This window comes from Chenopodium quinoa, unplaced genomic scaffold (genome assembly GCF_001683475.1).
Source record: "Chenopodium quinoa cultivar QQ74 unplaced genomic scaffold, ASM168347v1, whole genome shotgun sequence".
In the NCBI taxonomy this organism is placed as follows: Eukaryota; Viridiplantae; Streptophyta; class Magnoliopsida; order Caryophyllales; family Amaranthaceae; genus Chenopodium; species Chenopodium quinoa.
Genome location: NW_018744290.1, coordinates 1,190,091 through 1,206,980, shown reverse-complemented (window position 1 = coordinate 1,206,980; position 16,890 = coordinate 1,190,091). Strand labels below are relative to the sequence as shown.

General features: G+C 36.6%; 4 protein-coding genes across 4 annotated transcripts; 2 read left to right on the top strand and 2 right to left on the bottom strand.

Annotated features, from left to right (window-relative positions):
• Positions 1–466: 466 nt before the first annotated feature.
• Positions 467–3,819, top strand: LOC110695142 (50S ribosomal protein L10, chloroplastic-like). The gene is made up of 2 exons (XM_021872363.1): positions 467–1,242; positions 3,444–3,819. The coding sequence occupies exon 1, from the start codon at positions 538–540 to the stop codon at positions 1,222–1,224; it is 687 nt and encodes a 228-aa protein (XP_021728055.1). The 5' UTR covers positions 467–537; the 3' UTR covers positions 1,225–1,242; positions 3,444–3,819.
• Positions 3,803–6,339, bottom strand: LOC110695141 (ABC transporter I family member 10, chloroplastic-like). Its single transcript, XM_021872362.1, has 6 exons — positions 6,155–6,339; positions 5,826–5,997; positions 5,219–5,305; positions 4,479–4,604; positions 4,254–4,376; positions 3,803–4,166 (listed from the first exon to the last, which is right to left on the bottom strand). The coding sequence occupies exons 1-6, from the start codon at positions 6,226–6,228 to the stop codon at positions 3,957–3,959; spliced, it is 792 nt and encodes a 263-aa protein (XP_021728054.1). The 5' UTR covers positions 6,229–6,339; the 3' UTR covers positions 3,803–3,956.
• A 329-nt stretch (positions 6,340–6,668) lies between these two features.
• On the top strand, positions 6,669–8,728 carry LOC110695140 (NAD(P)H-quinone oxidoreductase subunit O, chloroplastic-like). The gene is made up of 6 exons (XM_021872361.1): positions 6,669–6,991; positions 7,315–7,370; positions 7,455–7,520; positions 7,631–7,672; positions 8,167–8,226; positions 8,300–8,728. Exons 1-6 carry the CDS (start codon positions 6,787–6,789, stop codon positions 8,327–8,329), a joined length of 459 nt encoding a protein of 152 aa, XP_021728053.1. The 5' UTR covers positions 6,669–6,786; the 3' UTR covers positions 8,330–8,728.
• Positions 8,729–8,817: 89 nt separating this feature from the next.
• On the bottom strand, positions 8,818–12,481 carry LOC110695139 (5' exonuclease Apollo-like). Its single transcript, XM_021872360.1, has 4 exons — positions 11,880–12,481; positions 11,684–11,789; positions 11,006–11,217; positions 8,818–10,491 (listed from the first exon to the last, which is right to left on the bottom strand). Exons 1-4 carry the CDS (start codon positions 12,066–12,068, stop codon positions 9,088–9,090), a joined length of 1,911 nt encoding a protein of 636 aa, XP_021728052.1. The 5' UTR covers positions 12,069–12,481; the 3' UTR covers positions 8,818–9,087.
• Positions 12,482–16,890: the final 4,409 nt, after the last annotated feature.

Below are 16,890 nucleotides of genomic sequence, written 5' to 3'. Positions count from 1 at the left end.
ATACAGGAATCATGATAAATTGAATTACAAAGTACTCATGCTTCCTAGCTTCTAACATTATTTTCACTTACATTTATATCCCGTGCATTAACACAGGTACATTCTAGTTTTCTCAAACATAAATGTTTCACGAAACAATGACCAAGTTTCTCATCAACAATTTAACGACTCCACTAGCCAAATCAGTTCATACTCCTATATCCCTTTGATATTTAGTGTATACTCTCGTTAACCGATATTTAGTGATCGTTGTTATTCAAATCAAGGCTCAAAATTGACTTGTCAAAATTACTATTGTACTAATTACATAGGAAAAACCTAATTAACCAAAAAAAATCATATTTTGGCAATAATAAATCATTTTAGTGAATTGTCATGTAAACTTAGTGATTCTTTCTAATCAAAAAATCATTTTTAAAAAAAATTGATCTAGAACTATTTTTTTTTTTTTTTTTAATAATTAGCAATTTTATTACCATCAAATCAAATTAAGCACTCAAAACAGAGGACCCTCTCTGTTTCTCTCTCTACAACAACATGCGACTGCAACTTTCTCTCTCCACCGTTGGAGCCACCATCTCCACCACCACTACCCATCAAACCCTAACCCATTTCAACCACCACCAACTCCGGCACTTCGCAAAGTGGGTCCCATACAAACCCCTCCCAAAACCCAAACTCCACCAAAAACTCCGAGCAATCAAAACCCTAAAAACCCACCTCCAAGATTCCTACTTTGTCTCCCCTTTCCCTTGCCATGGCTTCTCTGCCAACAAATTCAAACCCCTTAAAACCCCTCTTTCTTCTGACCCTTCTGCTGCTAAGCTTGTTTTTGTCAAGAATTCTCTTGTTTCCAAGGCTTTTTCTGGCACCCAATTTGAGGTTTTAGGGGGTTGTATGAAGGGGATGAATTCTCTGCTCTTTGTTAAAAAGGAAGATGCTGTGGGTCCCGTTTTAGGGGGTGTGAAATCTGCTGTTAAAGAAGGAAAAATGGAGTTTAATGATTTTCCTGGGGCTGTTGTTGGTGGTCAGCTCTATGGGCATTTGGATTTGGAGGTGTTTCAGAGTACCCCTTCTAAGATGGAGGCTAATGGGATGGTTCTTGGATCGCTTTTCGGACCGTCTTCGACTTTGATGGCGGTGTTGGAAGGGTTTTGTGCTGAGGATTCCGGTAATGTGGATGCGGCTGAGGCTAAGGATGTGAGTGAGAGCCCTGCTCAATGATGTAGAGAGTCAATTGAGGTATAATTTCTTGTTATAGTGATCTTTTTGTCATAATTTAGTGTATTTTGATAACATTTGAGATTTGTGATGAACATAGAGTTAATATTATGGCAATGTTGATGGGATCAAGACAAAAGGGAAGTATTGATTGATGAGTGGTAATGTGATTCAATGAATATTGAACAATGTTGCTGGTTATATGGACAAATCACCATTTTGGGGTGTTGCTTTATTGTAGAAGGAAGACAGTGATTGATTGTAATAATAAATGAATGTAGAAAGGGTGCATGTATTGTCCAATGAATGCAAAGTGCTAAGCTCTCGGCTTTAGTCGTTGTCACTAATCTTTGTATCTATGGAAAAGTTTCTGCCAGAACCTATATCTTTGGTTATTTACCCCACTACTCTGGAGTTGATTGATGATCAAAGGATGAGATCAGTATGTTACCTGCAACTATGAGTAGCTAGTAGTTGAGGATCGGAAAATTGGTTTTGTATTGTCTGTAGGAGGATAGACTCTTGTTAATTTGTAAAAAAGTTGGATCAAACAATGAACATCGTATAAGCAGATTCCATCCTGCATTGTGATGTTGACTCTCCATTGCCTGGCAATTTGAATTTAATTTGCTCAACCTGAGTTCTAGCTTTTGACTTTGGGTGCTGTCTAAACATCTCCTAGTTTGTACCTGTGTAAGTTGCCTCACCTTATGGATTGACAGGTAATGTCATGTGTGCCACTATCTGTTGCCTGATTTTGGGGATCAACTTTTCTAATTTTGGGTGTTTGTCCCATGTAGTCCTGTCCTAATGCCAATTATGTTTCTTAGTATTATGATTGGATGATTTTTCTGTAAGTTTATACCTCTCTTAGATTTTTTATTTTTTTTTATTTTTTTTTTAAGGACATACCTCTCTTAGATATAATTACTAGTTGAAGTTGCAACTCTTGATTAATTTGTTGGAATGCCAAGAACTTGAAGTGCCTCATAGCTTAGTTATGTCTCCTTGAATTTTCTCTCTTAGACACTAGCACATCCTTTCTCTCTTTGACACTAGCACATCCTTTCTGTTTGTGCTTTCAGTTGTGCACTGATGTAACCGAGTACTTCTATTTCAGCAATCAATTTCCGAGCTCCTTAAGTAAACAGCTTTTATTTTATGGAATTTTATAGCTTGATCTTGATTCTTCAATATGTTTGTAGTCCCATCTGACAGTAATAAATAGTTTGAGCAAAAACTGCCTCATTTAGTATAGCCCAATCTGGTTGCATAAGTGCATTAGGATATTTTTTTTGTGAAGTAAGACATAGAGAAGAGCTAGGAAGATGTCTAGTGCCTTGTTCTACACTTAGTAGCTGTAGGAGCAAACTACATTGCTTGAGCTAGACTTCACTAAATTGTGAATTTGTGAGCAAGCTCAATGTGACAATGACTGTTCTATTTGCTGCATAAGGTCTGGATTTGTTCTGAGATTGCTGGTGCACCAATTCTTTGAGAATTTCCTTCTTTGTATGATCTTATTGGTCAATTTTGATGGCTGTTTGTTTGTTCCTACTTGTATAATTCAATTTTGTTAGCAATGCAACTAATCTAATGAATATCCAATTGTTTTGACTGGGAAGCTGCATTAGATAAAAGCGTAAAGTTTGGGTTAGAATCAATCAATTAATGATGTAATATCGTAACGTCTTCCTTTTTTGCTTCTCAGTCGAACTCAAGATCCATTGCCTTCAACAGAGATCCTTCAATTCAATTTGTGCTCCTTATGTTTTGTTTTGTTTACTATGATTGTGCCAGACCATCTGAATTCACCAATAACAATAATTAGGATTGACATGCATGATTCTGGGAGAAGTTTCGTAGCTGTTAGTTTCAACCGTTGATTTAAATTTGTATGCTGTGCTACATCATGCCAATTTTGGGTTTAATCTTCATCACAATTTCGTTGTATGTGGGTGTGTGTGTGTGTGTGTGTGTGTGTGTGTTTTGTTTTTTTTTTTAACATGGAGTTTAAACTGTTTTGTTGGCTTTACCTTTTTCTATTGTAATTCCCTTGGAATTTTAGACGCAACTGAATAACTTATTGTCAGCCATGTACTAGTGGGGTAATGTACATAAATGTATATGTGTGTGTTTTCTTGCATATATATATGGAAAGGTTTATGGCACCATATACTCTTTAATTATTTATGATTTTAGAGAATTTTGTGCATGATCAGGTGGTGAAGAAAAATCTTTGGTGAGGACCAAGAAGGGTCTCCAGCGGACCAGTGGCACTGCAAATCAGTGATCCCAACCACTGGATAGACAGCCTGTCTGATAAAAGCAGCTGAAGTTTTGTATATTTTTAGGTTATGATCATTTTTTTCTGATAAATGAGGGTTGATATAAGATTAGTTGCCTCAACTATGGAGTTTTTTTTAACTTTTTTTCTCAAAATTATACCTGATGAATAGATGGCAATTCTGGCCTCTCATACTTTGTATGGCGCAGTTAGCTTTCAGGGTTCACATTTTTTGGTTTCACCCTATGTTGTATGGCGGTGTGTTGCTTAACTGATCTTTGTCAGGAATGAAAGTTTTAAACGAAAAATCATCTTTTTGTTCTCAAAAGCAATGTGCAATACATTTGTTAATACCAGCAGCAAAACACCGTAGATATTAGACACGTAGAAACGGACAACACTACTGCAAGTCTACAACGCAATCAATCTAACATGTACGGAGTGCCAATCAGGAATTTATTTGATTAATGTACAAGGCTTGCTGTCTATTAATAAAATCCAAGATTGAAGAAGGATCACCATCCATCACAACTCTCCCATCTTCCATGTATACTGCACCATCTGCATATTCAAGTTCTTCCAAACGATGGGTTACCCACAATGCCGTTACTTCTCCGGAGCTTGTCAGGGAATTCTTCACTGCTTTTACAACTCCAATCTATCATTGAGAAAGCATCATTGTCAAGTACATGACCAAATTTTGTTTTCTTCAATGCAGAAAGGTCAATCACTTGAAATATAATACCTGATCACTTTCATCCAGAAATGTTGTGAGCTCGTCCAACAACAGTACTTTGCATGCTTCAGCTAATGCTCCTGCGATTGCAACCCTCTGTTTCTGTCCACCACTAAGAGTTTGAACTGGCCTCTAGCAAAATCCAATAAAAAATTATACTTGTATTAAGCATCAGCCATGAAGTCTAGGCATATGCTGTGTCGCTGTGACATTACATTATTGTATAAGACCTACTTGTGAATATTCGGACATGCCCACAGCATCCAAAGCTTTCCCAACTCTTGATTTAACTTCTTCGTAGGTCAAATCAAATTTACCAAGACCAAATGCAACATCAGCTTCCACAGTAGGCATCACTACCTGTCAAAGATGACTTAACCTTTACACAAGATAAACAAGTACATAGATTGCTCAAGCTGGCAAGAAAATTGATCTACTGGATTAACCTTTCATTTCCTGGTTTGATAATAACCTAAGCAGTTAGTTTACATTTTTATATCATCAAATGCTCGATTCAGAAAAAAAAAGTGTGCATCACATTCCATATATTCTTGTGGCCCACAACATATAAGAAGAATATTTATAAATTACATTCTCCCATGCAGTAATTTCGAGCACATTCATGAACTTTCAATAACATTCTCCAAGATACCATTTTTATTTTCTTCACCACATATAAAAGATCAGTGATCTGAGTTTTTTACCATCAAAAAATCAAACTGTCAAGTCAATTTTTGGTCCAAATTCTAGTATACCATGTTCAGATGTCTAGAGACCAGACATTGGTACTTTCCTAGTATCATGGCTAAGATACTTCACATTAATAAGAGTAGCAAACTGAGGCACTCTACTTTATATGGTCACTTTGATACAAAGCAAACTTACAAAAAACAAGATTTTTGACAAATGCAGCAACAACATCAAACCCGAATGTGATTACATTTTTCAAATCAAAGAAGCTTGCCACAACTGACCTGATGATCTGGGTTCTGAAAGACAAAGCTTTTTGGCTTCTTAACATAAACACTCCCATCAGTTGTTTTCAAGAGGCCAGCCAATATCTGCACCAATATAACCAATCAAAACCACATATGCTTAGGCTTAACCCAATGTTCAACACCAACATGAATTACATTACCCCAATGCCTAGGCTACATCGCCTTTGACAGGCAACTCAGGTCATTTGTACACAACCTTACCCCGTCCCCTACAGTAACACATAGGTCATAGCTACTTCCAATTAACTTGCGGAACCTCTTCTTTGCAACAAAAATTATGAACCAATAATAACCTTAAACAATAAGCTAGAAACCCAATATCAACATTTCCAATTACACTAAAGAGCTCCCTCCCTAATCTCAGGCTGGGACAGGGCAAGAAAGGTCAGATATACGCAACCTTATCCCTACTATAGTTTGATAAAATAGGCTACTTTAATCTGTCCTTAATCCAATAATTGCATACCATATAATTCGTACTTGATGTATGAACCCAGAAAATCATAAACAACAAACCCAGAAAACCTGGTATATTTCAGAGAATCCAAAGAAAAAATAAACAGCAATAAAGATTGATATTAACCTTCAGAAGGGTAGATTTGCCACACCCATTAGGTCCAAGAAGCATCCATAATTGGCCAGAAGGTATCTGAATTGAGCAATTCTTAAGGATTGGCAAGGTTCCACCTTGCTTGGTTTTGATGGAAAAATTCAAGTTTTGGCCCCATATAGCATACTGATCAGTACTTACGTTTCTGTAATAAAGAGAATGTAAAACAAACAACCCATCACAAATCAGAAACAGTAGTATTTTTAACAGAAAACAAAGGGAACATTCTCTTAGTGAGTGCACACAAGGTGTTCGATGAAATGCCTGACTGAAAGAGAAGATTATTAGGGAGAAAGATGAACCTAGAGATAAATGCTGTACACTTGAGAGGAGGAAGGACAGGTGCTGGGGTGCGCAGGAGAATGGGCAAATTCATTTGAGGATGGCTGCTTTTACCAACCTCACTTGAAGGAACTTTATTTTATATGAAAACTTGTTGAATAAATGTTGATTATATACTAGTATACTAGTCCCTCCATTTCGAAATAATCGCAACAATTTGACTTTTACACTATTTATATGCTTACGTCAAATATAATACATAAAAAAACATATGTTGTACGTAAAAATATTTTTAGATTATTATATACATTTATTGTCAAAGTTGTGCATTGGCATGTATGCCAATCAAAGTTTTGCGATTATTATTTATTTTTTGAGTAATTGCTCTTATTTATTTGTTAATATTAGTACTAACCTTGGACTAAATGTCTAAATGCACAACAAACAACTTGCCATCTAACAGAAAGCGCCAAATGAACTAGTTTTGTCTTTGAAATGTGGCCCTTAAGAGATTTAAGATAGAACTTAGAAGAAAGCCTCACATTATTTCTTCAAAAATTGCAATATTAGTTCCATTTCTTATCTGAAATGTACAAGAACAACCAAAAAGAGTGGCCTTTTTAGCCTTCAAAACTCTGTTCCTCTTTCACTCATGGCTTTCTCAACAACTCTTTCAAACCCCCAAGCTTTCTCTTGCTTCTCTTCTTTCCCTAAGACCACAAGAAGTATCCCATTTCGACGTCGGCTATGTGTTAGAGCTGAAGCTGATGGTGGACAGAAGCTCACAGAGACTAAAACTAAAGAAAGCTCTAATGATCAGCCTCCCCCTAAAAAGCCCCAGAAGCCTGTCTATTCAAGTGAGTGTTTCTTATATTTTTCAATTTTGTTGACATGAAAACCACTTCTTTCTTTTCTTCAGTTTGCTATTTACAGCTAGGGGTGCTACTCGAGCAAGCCGCTCACTAGAGAGTTTAAAATATTTTAGCTCGCGAGTTGGCTCATCTCATAGATTATAGGCCATGAAGTTGTAAGCCTAGTAAGAGGGTTTATAGAATAATATGTTGTATACGTGTACAAGTTTATTAGTACATTTATATTATGTTTGATAATCATCAATGTAGTTATTAATTTGTATAGAATTTGGCTGATTGACTTGGTTTCGTATGATTGGTTTGGACAGTGAAGAAAGGTCAGATTGTAAGGGTGGACAAGGAGAAGTACCTTAACAGTGTCAATGTGAGTATCTTTCTCTCCTAACAAATTAAAGTTTCAATAGAAAATTGTGTGTATATCTCATGTTCGAGCTCTGCGAATAATCAGTATCTATCAGTTGGACATCCACCATACTATAAAGGGCTGGACTACATTTATGAAGACCGTGGAGAGGTAAAACCTTACCACATGACTACAGCTTTATACAAGGAAAGTATGAAGTTTGTAATGCAGAAGGAAAAAAAAAAAAAAAAAAACTCATGAGTCTAAACTTTGTAATGCAGGTCCTGGATATACGCATTTTTGAGACAGGAGAGTATGCACTTGTAAGTAACCCAATTCTGATTTCTGAAGCCTGGCCTGTTAATACTGAATATTGCATATACGGCTATACCTTGATTATTTGGCCCCTCTTCAGTTTTTTTAACTAAAATGAATTGATGATATGGAAATAAACTGATTTTTGCTTATAAAAACTGAGTTTTGTTGATTGTATAACGGATCAAAGCTTCACTGATTCACTGGAAATTTGTCATGTAGGATTACAGATTTTACAGATCAAAGCCTCACTGATTCACTGGTTTTTTTTTTTTTACTGATCATAAGTGTTTGTTTATTATAAATGATGTTTACTGCTCACAACTGATCTTAATAAGTTGAAGTGAGCAAGTCTTTTGTTTCGCACATAATAGCAAGATTATAAGTCCTGCTATAATAGGTATCATAAACTGATTTACTTTAGGTGCGATACTCATTCTCATTTCACCAGCTGATCCAATAGTAGATGGCTAAAAAATCTTGAATTTTGCTGAATTTGCAGGTTTCCTGGGTTGGAATTCCAACATCACCAGCTTGGCTTCCGACAGATATGCTTATTAAGGTATTACAGAGTATATACACAAATTCTACATGTTTTAGTGTTTCAACTTCTGACAGTTTACATTTGTTTGCAGTCTGATAAACTCAACTATGAAAGGATGTGATTCAGATGTTCAAGAACTATCATACCAGTTACTTTGAAGGCACAATTTTCATTTATCAATCAATGTAGGTTACGGCTATAAGATTCTGGTATGCATACTGTAAGAGTGTATTCTATTAGTCTACCCCGCTTGGCCGCTTTGTGCTCATTCTCATGAAATTGGTGCCTGAAGCAGTTGCAGAACAATGGAATCCTGATATTTTACTCCAATCAACTTGAAATTGGAATGTAATCAATATCATGATACAGAAAGAGAGCTCTCATTTGATCAATATATATAAAAAAATTCTTACATCTCGTACATAATGTATGTCAGAAATAAGAACAATTGCTCTCTGTAACTTCCTAGTCTAAAAAATTTTGAATAATGTATGTCAGAAAACCCCTCTTTTTCGATGTATTTGAGATGACTTTTTTTTAAATATGGACCCTACTGGACAAGAACTCTCATAAGTCAACTCACTCAGATATGCACACAGAGCCCTCAGAATTGGGGAGGATGTATAAAGGAAATCCCCACCCCATGAACCCGTCCTAGTGGCAAGGTTCATTCTTATGACCTCAAACTCATAATGTCAGGATCCAATCACTAGACCAAGCAACCTTGGTGAGACGACACATTAATATGTAAGCAGTACTCTGCACCTTTTCTGAATTGGTCATCCCTTTCTGTTCTTTGCAAATCTATCAAGTACTTGAACAGAAGCATAGCAGTAATAACGTCATAAAGAAGCAAAAATCCTCCATTGTGATGGAATATTAGCTAAACTCGACTTGTCTTTTGGGACGTTTGCAAGAGTTCATAAGCTCAACCAAAGAAGGAAGAGGTTGAGGCACTGGTACATTCATAGACCTATAAAGCTTCCGAAAATTGTCACTGTACCCTGTTGATGATTGGACATAAGAATATGAAGCAGATTTACAAAGTTTTGCATCCCTTCTATTCATATCAGATTTAGTACCAGGATCTACCACTTCTCTGTTGTTCTCATTAGGCTTCTCAACTGTATTTTCCTTGTCGTCTGTATCTGTATATAGTAGATTATGTTCCACCTCTTCGTGTTTACTATCTTCTACGCAGGCAGCATCTACCACCTCTATAGTGTTCTCATTAGGCTTCTCAACTATATTCTCCTTGTCATCAGAATATAGTAGATTATGTTCCACTTGTTCATGTTTGCTACCTTGTACTACACTAGTAGTGATACATGCATCTCTGGGGAGCTTTTTATGGTCGAATAAGGGACTGTCAGGGATATTTTTGGCAAGAAGAGGGGATGAAAGTGAACTCTCACATTCACTATCTGAAACGGGGGTTTGCTTCCTCTCTTCTACAGATGTAGTTTTCATTTCTTCAGCCAAGATGCAAGAATGATAACCAAGTCTTGCTCGTCCAAATAAGGTTATTGGAGGCTTCTTGTTTGGAGGAGACAAATTTAAGAGAGATTTCTGGTTATTCAATGCCTTTGGCAATTGCAGCTCAAGTTCTTCAGAAGCTGCATTAGTTTTCACCACAACAGAAGATGATCCACTACTTTCTACCAAGACATCTGACACCTTCAGCGAAGCTTCCATGTTCATGCCTAGAATCATCCAAAAACAATCATCAGAAGCTCGAGAGCTAAAGCTGTGCTTTTTAACATAATCCAGCTCCAAAGCTCGGCACTCTGAAGTTGTCGAAACTACATATTTAGGAGAAAGAAGTTCCAAAGCCCACTCCAATTCTTGTCTGGAGGAATGCATAGAGTAGCAAATATGCCAGACACCAAACTGATCTTTCACTGGAATGTTTGATCTTTCTACAATTTTCCTTTCCGTAACTGTAAGTTCGGTTTCTTCCATTGCATACCATTGTGCTGAAGGTCGTATTATGAGAGGCTCAGGCTGCATATTTTCACGGGCCTCCAATATTTTCTTCTTTGCCTTCTCGTACAGTTTTGGAAAACCTTCAAACAAATGGAAATGAGAAGTAGGATCCACAGAAAGGATTTGTGGAGCTACAAGTTCCAAAGCTTGGTAAAAGTCTGGGTGCTTGGCTTTATCGACATATATCTTGGACCCAAACGTTTGAACAACTTGATCAAGTACCTCTTCTTGGCCAAGAACATTACAGGTGAGGTATACTGTTGGGACATCAGGATGTTTCCATATACAATTGATAACCTATTTCATTACATTAATGCAATCAGGTTAGAAATAAAACCTAAGTATATATCAACATCCAGGGCTAATATGCCAATGCAAAAACAACTAAGGGGAAAGATGACATACGAGTATATGAGAATGGGCGTTTAATGCACACTGATTAAAAACACCAAACAGGTAAAAAGGAAAATCACTCTGAGATGGACAGATATTCATTCTGAAACAAACACTTCTTGGACCAGGGAAGTTCAGCTAATCAATGAAAAAAGTAACCCAACAAGATCCAGTGGCAACTATATGCATCACAACCTATGAAATTATTTCAATTTAAGCTTGCAAACACTAAAGTTATACAGTACACAGACAATTATAAGCTTCCCCCCCCCCCATCAAAAAGAAAACAACAATATCAAAGCCTTAGTCCCAAAATGATTTGGGGTCGGCTAACATGAATCGTCATAAGGAATTGTACGATACATGTCTGCCTGCATAGAGTGAATAAGGTAGAAGTACAAGGCTTTGTCAGATTTACCTGCTGAACGGCAGACTGCCTGCTCGGGATGTTCATAAGACTTTTGCCAAATGTACAGTCAAGGAAAACAAAATCAAGCTGACAGCTGTGCTTCTTCCCTTTTCTGGCGATATACTTCTCTGGCAAGTTCTGCAGACAATCAGGAGTGAGTCTGCAGTCACCAGTATGAAGAATGTTGCCAAAATTGCCTTCAAACAAAAACATCACAGCCCCTGAATTCCAAAAGTTCACATCAGATATAGTCTCTCGAATAAGCTTCCCAAGCTGTAACCGGATAACGTAAACATATTAAACTATAGTGGGAAGATGAAATTCATTGATCTTTATAGCTCAAATCTGTTTTCGCGACTCTAATAAAAGAATGCTCCAACAATTCAATAACTCCTCTTTTTAAGGGTGTTAATCATGATCCACTAATCGGTTAACCCAATTTATAGACATATAATGCAATAAAATGTGTTCCTAATCAATCATTTGAATCAACAAAAACCTTATAAATTATCCAAAACAAGCTCACTTTTCGCCTTTCTACAACCAAAAAAGTGTACAACACATTAATTACACAATATGACACATTAATTACACAATATGAACTACCCAAATCAATTTGGAAGATCAACAAAAACCCAGAAAAATTCAATTTTTTTAAAAAAAAACGATAACGATAAGATCAAATACCAGGGCAGTGATTAGCATCAAAAGCAGTAACAGTGAAAGACCCATCTATGTCATCAACAATTAGGGATTGTCCCACTTCAATTTCCACAAACAACGATTCATCTACCTGCAAAAAGAAATCAAAAAATAAAAATCAATTAAACTATAACAAACAAATTAATAAATTACAAGAAAAAATAGAAAAGGGGAGAAAAACCTGAGGATAATAGCAAAGAATTAGGGCTTTTGTGAGACGAGTAGAGTAAATTGGGGAAGAAGAATGAGAGGTAATCCCAGAACAATGATCTTTATGAGCATGAGTGAGAAAATAGTGGCGTTTAAATTTGGAAGAAGGGGTCCATGTATCTACTGAAAATGGTAATCCTCTTGGCATTTCGATTGGCATCTTCTAATTTGATTAATTTACTTTCTGGGTGTTTGATTTTGTGAAAAGGGGTTTTGAATTGAAGGTGTAAGAAACCCTAGAAATGGCGGAAATTGGGGGAAAGATGAGAGAGAAAGAGTCTTGCTTGGAAGGAACACAGATGAGTGAAGTTGATTGGGAGGGAAATTTTCAAAGGTGGTGAAATTTGATAATTGTGGCGGTTAAATATTTGCTTCTTTATTGCATCAAAAAAAAAATATTTGCTTCATCATATCCCAGAAAATTGCCTAATTTTATTTCTTTTTTGTACGATTTTTTTTTTATTGGAGAGAAATCAACGATGAGCGATAAGTCGATAAATATATAACCCAAGTTAGTTAAGCGTGAATTGAGCGTCTGAGCAATAGATCTGACTAGCCCAATTCAAGATTCTATTGACCAACCTACGAAAACAAAAAAGAGAGTCTCAAATATTAAATTTGTGTAATTACATAAAATAAATAATACAATTAGATTATAATCAAACAATTCCAAAAGATTGATAGAGTGATTACCTTTTGGAAAAGAAAGAAAATAATAGTCCAAGATTTATCATTTAAGGCCACGCATGAATGAAATTGCATAATGGCTAAGTTAGCAAACTAAAAGAATAGAAAGTCAGGGCATTTAATAAAAGCTGCAAATTTTACTTAGCTTTATATAATTAGGGTTACGGGCCTATTTAAATAAGATCTTATAAAAAGAATCCTACTAGACTTAAAATAGATTTATAATTTAATAAAATAATAATATTAATTGTAACTTATTAGAAAAATAAAATTTATAAAATCACAAAAATTACGGGTATTACTATATACCCACCTTAAAACAAGTTTCGTCCTAAAAAATAAAGTTAGATGAAAAATAAGTGGCTTTATAAATTACAGGAAAATGTATTTGTACCAAACTTTTCTATATAACATATATGTATAAAGAGTATTAAAAAAATATTAGGGGTATTACACATCAGCCCACATATTGGATGAAAATGACAATAATACCCCTCAATATACCCACAAAGTGTATCAGTCTAATTAACTTGAATTTTCTCAAATACAAATATCTTATCTAGTTTTGTAATATTTGGCTATTTTGGTTATGCTTTTAAAAATATGGACAATTTCAAATTTGCTACCACTAAAAGTCATGCACCTCAATTTTGCTACCTCTTTAAAAAAAAATTTATTATACTACCACCTAAATCATTGTTGTCAAAATTCAGTACCATTTGACTGAAGCTATTAAGTTTGCCGTTTGGTGGGCCCCACTTCAACGGTACTTTTGTTAGTATCCTGAATATAAGTAACTGTTAGTACCCCCATCTTCTCCAAAGGTGTTACCTTACAAAAAACGCAAGTTGTTAAAATCAATCTATGTTGTTGGAGAATATGTCAAATTGGATAATTGCGAATAGCAGAGAAGGTGAAATTGTTGGTTGATGTTTACTGGTATTAAGGTGAGCACTGCTATTTAACCCAATGATGTCATTTATGCGACACCAATTAGGAGACGAAATAGGTGTTTTTCGTTGAAATTATTGCTGGTTAATGGGTGATTTCAATTGGAATGAAGCATAATACAATAATTCTTTTTCAATTGTGTTAATTTAGTACTTAATTTCATTCAATCGAGTTAGGGTTTATAACCTAATTGAAATTGGGGGTTTTAAGCTGGGAAATGAATGGGTGAAATTGATTTTGATATTTGTTAAACAATGATTGTATGAATGTAGTTGTTGATAATTGTGGTTGAATTGCAGGCTGCAATGTCGTTCATTAGGTCTTCTCCCTCCAAATAGAGGAAGTGTGACTGTGGGATTCCTATGGCTAGGCTCACTTCATGGACAAGAGAGAACCCTGGAAGGAAGTTCAAAGCCTGCAAATTCTATGATCCTAAAACAGAAAGTAGGGGTTGTAAGTGCTTTGAGTGGGTGGATGAGGAAGAAGGCACTGAGTGGCAAAGGGATGTCATCAATCAACTTCTACTGGATAAAAAGTTGATGAAGGGGGAGATGAACTCACTGCAAAGAGAACTTGAAGATTTAAGTGGGCAAAGAAGGTGTTTGCTAACTGAAAATGACAACCTGATAGTGAAGTGCAAAGCTCTAAGTTCTGAGATGAAGAAATACAACAAGGAAGGGCAGAACAGTGGTGTTGGAGGAATGCTTTGTGTGATAGCAATTGTAATGTGTTGTGTATTTGTGATTGTTGGTGTGTTAATTGTAATGAAATGAGATTAGGGTACTGTTATTGCTTTTGTAGTTAGGAGAAGTAGTTTTATGAGTACAAATTGTAAATGTAAGACTTTGAAGTATTTTGAAAAAGTTTGAATAAAATGGTGGAAGTTTGATTGTGTTGGCAAAAAAAATGACCAAGATTCAATGCAACTTGTAAATATTTGCAGTGCAATGGCAATTAACATATAAGTAGACCAAAATCATTAATATACTAGACAACACCAAAGTGCATAATGCCAAATTACATAGGACCAAAGTGCATTTCAAACATACAGTGAAATTGAACTTGTTCTTAGTTGTTACAGACAATTTGTGCCAAAAGATAGTTCACTTAAAAACAGTAGTAGCATAGTTGCAGGGTACATGACTAGGTACTCAAACAGAAGTAAAGCCTAATTCTTCTTCTTCCCTTTCCTTCTCCCCTGAGTTGTTGGCTTCTGTGCTGCTGTTGTAGTTGTTGATGCCTGGGATGCTTGGGTACAGGCCACATGTTGTTGGGGTGTCTCTTGAGGAAATTTCTTGTTAGCTATGCTCCTTGGTCCAGGAGTTCCACCAATCTGTTTTAAAAAACATAGAAAAATAAGAACATAATCTACAGTTTGTGTAAAAATTACAGTTTGTGCGGGAGAAATTACACACCTTCCAAGCAGCCCTTGCCTCCTTCCTCCTTCTTTTCTCCTTGACCCAATCATTGTGCAAAAGAGGCTTGCATGCTTTGGTGGCCTCTGGTGGAGGTGCTGGAACTTGCACTGGTGCATTTTTACAAGTCTTGGCATAATGACCAAACTGGCCACAGTTACCACACCGCTTCTGTCTTTTATGAAGGTTTGGTTGTCTGCTACTGCTTTCAGGTGCTCTCTCACCTCTCTCCAGTTTTCTTTTCTTTGACTTTGGCCTCCCAGGCATTATTCTGATTGCTGGAGGTAGGGGCTCTGTAAAATGATGCTTCTCCCAATGCTTAGGTCCAGGCATGGGCTTAACAGCTTCCTCATAAGCATGCAGATATTTCTGCTTGGTGTAATACTCATCCACAAAGTCTTCTGGGTCCACCCTCTTATCCAAAATGCATGCAAACCCATGTACACATGGAATACCAGTTAATTGCCAATGGTAACAAGTGCAAGTCTTGTTACCTATGTCAACTAGCACTGTATCCCCATTTAGCTCAACCTCATAGGAGTCTCCCCTTGAAACCTGCACTATGCAGTGCCTTGCAGCCCTCTCAATCCTCTCAAAAAGCTTAGTGACATAGGGTGTCACCTTACCTTCCATTTTCTTGCTAGCCTCCCATTTCTCATTGTGCCTCTTCATCATATACCTTCTCAGCCACTCCATCTGAGTGAGTATTGGCTTGTCCCTTGCTTCTCTTATAACAGCATTGAAGGTCTCACATACATTGTTCAACAGCATATTTGATTTGCAATCAGAAGAAAATGCATGCCTAGACCAATGCTTAGCAGGAATGTCATCAAGAAAAACAAATGCATCTTCAAACAGAAATTTAATTGATTCCATTGCCACCTCAAAGTCAGCCTACCGCATCATACAAAATACAACATAACTATTTAAGCAACATCCAACATCTCAATTTAAGAAAGCAATCAATGCCACTTAAAGCAACCAATCAAAGTTGCAGCATTTTCAAACAAATTGAACAAACTAATCAAACATAGGAGTAAAGTTGACTGACTCACCAATGTTGTAGCCCTAGCAGCATCCCAGAACAACTGTTTGAAGGTTGAGCCACTGAATTGAAGCTTGAAGTTGGCCCAGATATGCCTTACACAGAACCTCTTCTCAGTAAATGGGACTTGCACCTCCAAGGCTTCAAGGAGACCCTGTATCCACAATCAAGACATTAATGCATAGCTTGTCAAAACAAAGTAGCTCCTGTAATTAATAGTATAATTAGGGCAGCTCACCTCAATGGTTGAAGACATATGTACATCCTCATAAAGAGTGGTGGTTGAGGGTTGCTTACTTCCCCATCTACAACTATGCAGACCCCAGTGTCAGGACTGTACTTGATAGCAGCTTTGCCATAATCAAAAACCCTGGCATATTGCTCTGTAGCTGACCCATAAATCATCAACTTTGCCCTAACTCTAGCAAGCCAAGCTCTGGAATAGCTTACTGTAATGCCCAAGTCACTCAGCACCCTTGCTCTAAAACTTTTTAAATCCCAACTAGGGTTGTGCCTCCACTCCTCAACATACTTCTCAGCTAAATACTCAGCATTCACCATTGAATTCTTTTTACTCCTCATACACATATGCTTTGGTCTGAAATCAATGATTTGCCATGCTTGACTGTTGTACATTCTTCTGGAAGCCACCTTAAACTTGCACTTTCTAACCCTTGAACTGCAGTCACAGATCCCTGTGATTTTGCTTCTTTTATAGTTCCACTCACACAAACACCTTCTCTTACAGAATGTGGTTATCCTGTTACCACCATTGTGCAGATAGTAATACTCATATCTGTTCTCTATAGCATGTGTCCTCAATGCTTTCCTTAGAATGGTGCTGATTTTGAACTGCAACTTATTCACTAGCACAATTGGTTTTT